Source organism: Frieseomelitta varia, unplaced genomic scaffold (assembly GCF_011392965.1).
Source record: "Frieseomelitta varia isolate USP_RPSP 00005682 unplaced genomic scaffold, Fvar_1.2 scaffold_531, whole genome shotgun sequence".
Lineage (NCBI taxonomy): Eukaryota > Metazoa > Arthropoda > Insecta > Hymenoptera > Apidae > Frieseomelitta > Frieseomelitta varia.
The window spans coordinates 215779-219002 of NW_025110292.1; the positions used below are offsets into that span (position 1 = coordinate 215779).

At 32.0% G+C, this 3224-nt stretch overlaps 1 protein-coding gene across 1 annotated transcript in view; it reads left to right on the top strand.

Annotated features, from left to right (window-relative positions):
* Window positions 1-3224, top strand: part of LOC122533471 (potassium voltage-gated channel protein Shaw) — a 77985-nt gene that overhangs the window by 63599 nt on the left and 11162 nt on the right. The window contains exon 4 of the mRNA XM_043663218.1: window positions 2502-2696. Coding sequence (XP_043519153.1) covers window positions 2502-2696 — 195 coding nt within the window. The remainder of the gene's footprint in view (window positions 1-2501; window positions 2697-3224) is intronic.

Here is a 3224-nt window from a genome sequence, read left to right on the forward strand (position 1 = left end):
GTTGAATTGAAATTGGAATATTTAGAAATTTAGGTTGCGAAATTTAAAGGTTGAATTGAAATTGGAATATTTAGAAATTTATGTTGCGAAATTTAAAGGTTGAATCGAAATTAGAATATTTAGAAATTTAGATTGCGAAATTTAAAAGTTGAATTGAAATTAGAATATTTAGAAATTTAGGTTGCGAAATTTAAAGGTTGAATTGAAATTAGAATATTTAGAAATTTAGGTTGCCAAATTTAAAGGTTGAATTGAAATTGGAATATTTAGAAATTTAGGTTGCGAAATTTGAAGGTTGAATCGAAATTAGAATATTTCGAAATTTAGATTACGGAGTTTATGAATAGTTTTTGACAGAAAGAAGACTGTTGTCAATGTATTGTGGATATTTCGAAGACAACGGAAATAGGATGTATTTTTGATCACAGTCTGGAAAAGAGAAGAGTGCATTATCATGGCGTTATAAAAATATGTCACATTTACAAATTTAAGTTATTGCGAGATTGTGGATTTTTATACAAGTTCGTGTTTTTGGGAATATGATTGAAGGACAGAATTGTGGTTAAAAATATTATTGGGAGCAATGTATTTTGCATATTTTTCGTATCCCTATAACGGGAACAGAACATATCTTTTGTCACACAGTCTAAAAGAGAGCTTGTATTATTATGCACTGAGTAAAATTATCACATTTACATATTTAGGTTATTACGAAACCTGTGGATTTTTATCCAAATTCGTATTTTTGGGAATGATAGACCTTTGATTGAAAATTGAATGACAGAACCTTGGTTGAAAATATTTTTTCAACTATATTGAAAAAATCACTATATTTTGGATATTTTATAGAAGATCTCCTGTGAACAGAAACAATTGAAAATATTAATCAAAATTATCGTATTTACAAATTTTAATTGTTACTAGATTTTGGATTTTTGCGCGAATTCGTATTTTTAAAAATATAATTGAGAAATTACCCTTATCTACATTATTAATATTATTTACCTTTCAGAAACGACATCTGTGCACTGAACCGACTCTTGTACAACTTTTTTCAACAAAAATTATTTCAATAGTACAGTAAATTTTTATCTAAAACTTCCTTTAAAATTTTATTAAAACTTTATTTTTATCAGTAGACAACAACGAGAAATTCAGATAACAAAAGCTCACTAGCTTCCTCTCACTTCAATCAACATGCAAACATCATTATTTAACAACTTTTATTATTATTATTAATATAATTATAAAGTGAATGAAAATTACGAAACAGTCTGAAGCATATTTGGATATTTTATACCAAATAATTGACACAGAGATGTCAGAAAAAAAGAACAGCTTATTCCCGAGGAAATCATGTTTAAATTATATTGAAATTCGCTTAATTCCGGACTGTGCACGGAATGAATAATGACGTGCGAAATTAAGCGAATTCAACGAACGAAAATAAGTGAGATACGTATAGAATAAAACTTTCTATTTCAGGATTCGCGTATATTTTTCATATTACGCGCGTCCTCTGCGATTTTTCACTTGCAAAATTTCCTACACAATGAATAAAAATCCGCAATTTCGTTAACAACACATTATTTTCCACCGTGGCAACTAATGGGTGATCCTTGTACATCGAGTACGAATGTAAAAATTTCCATCCATTATCCTGTCAATTTTCGAGAATATTCAGAGAAACGCAAGATTTCAATTTTCAACGCTTTTTGTGTTGTTAACTGTGAATGTATTTTTACATAGTGTAATTCTACACACTTTGCCTAATATAATAATATATGTGTTTGCAAAGAAATATTGCAAAATAATTTATTATATTTAATTTCATTTATATAGAGGCTGTGTTACCTAATCCAAACTTCTTTCAAAATCGTTTCGTTGTAGGAAAAACTAATTATTAAGGAACGTCGATGTTTATTCTGTCAAAAGATGAAATCTTAATAATTTAACAATCGTCGATAGTTCGACGATTCGTACCACTGTCTAAATGTTCGTTTCTCGATGGAACGATATAGAATCAATGTTCTTAGCTCCTCGATTTCGCGTTTGAATTTTTCAAAAAAAACTGTACAGCCAATTTTCCAGCCACGCGCGGCGCAAACTACCGCAGCAGGGTAAACGAAACGAGAACAGAGAGAAGCAAGCCACAGAGAGAACGCACGGGGAGAGAAAAAAAAAATATATATATATATATGTACATATAAAATGTGACACGAGTTTCGAAACCGGTTCGGTTAGAGTCTAGTCTCGTAGCCGAGATTCGGAATGAATTTCTTTTTTTTTTTTCTTTCTTTCTCTTGTTGCTCCATACGTGTGGAGATTCACGTACGCTTTGCACGCGCTTTGTGTGTGTGTCCCGAGGAAAAGCACGAACGAAAAAAAGAAAAAAAGAAAAAAAAAGATACGCACCCTCGAGAGAACGAGAGAGTTTCGCAGATACGAATAACGATCGTTGTTGCATCCCTCCTCTCTTCCACCCCGACCCGCTCTTCTAGCATCGGGACACGCAGGAAACGCTGACAGTCCTCGACAGGTTGGACCTCGATACCGAGAAGCCGACGGACGAGGAACTGGCAAGGAAGTTCGGCTTCGAGGAGGCGTATTACGAGGGCACTCTCACGTGGTGGCAGAAGCTCAAGCCTCAAATGTGGTCGCTGTTCGATGAGCCCTACTCCTCGCTGGCAGCCAAGGTTCGTACAGACTTCCATATTCTTTGCGTTTCTCGCGCGCGCACCGTGTCCAGTTTTAATCTGGAAATGGAATTAACCAGACCGTGTCCACGGATCCTGAAAATGATTCGGTGAAATCGATTCGTTCGCACTTAATTTCTTTTCTCTTCTTACATTCTCTCGGATAAATGGAATACTCTTTTTCCAGTGTTGCATCTTTTCATTTTCTGTAAAACAGCATTGCGTCGGAAAACTAACTTAATTCAGGAGATATTTTAATTTCAATCTATTTTTTTTTTTTTTTTTTTTATGAAATCTGTGTAAGAGAATAAAAGACAAGGTTTTCCTGTGATGGTTGTCTTTTATTCTCGTGCATGAATTTTATAAAATTAAAGTTTTGTCAGATTAAAATTTTATAAAATTAAAGTTTTATAATATTAAAGTTTTATAAAATTAAAGTTTTATAATATTAAAGTTTTATAATATTAAAGTTTTATCAAATTAAAGTTTTATAATATTAAAGTTTTATCAAATTAAAGTTTTATAATA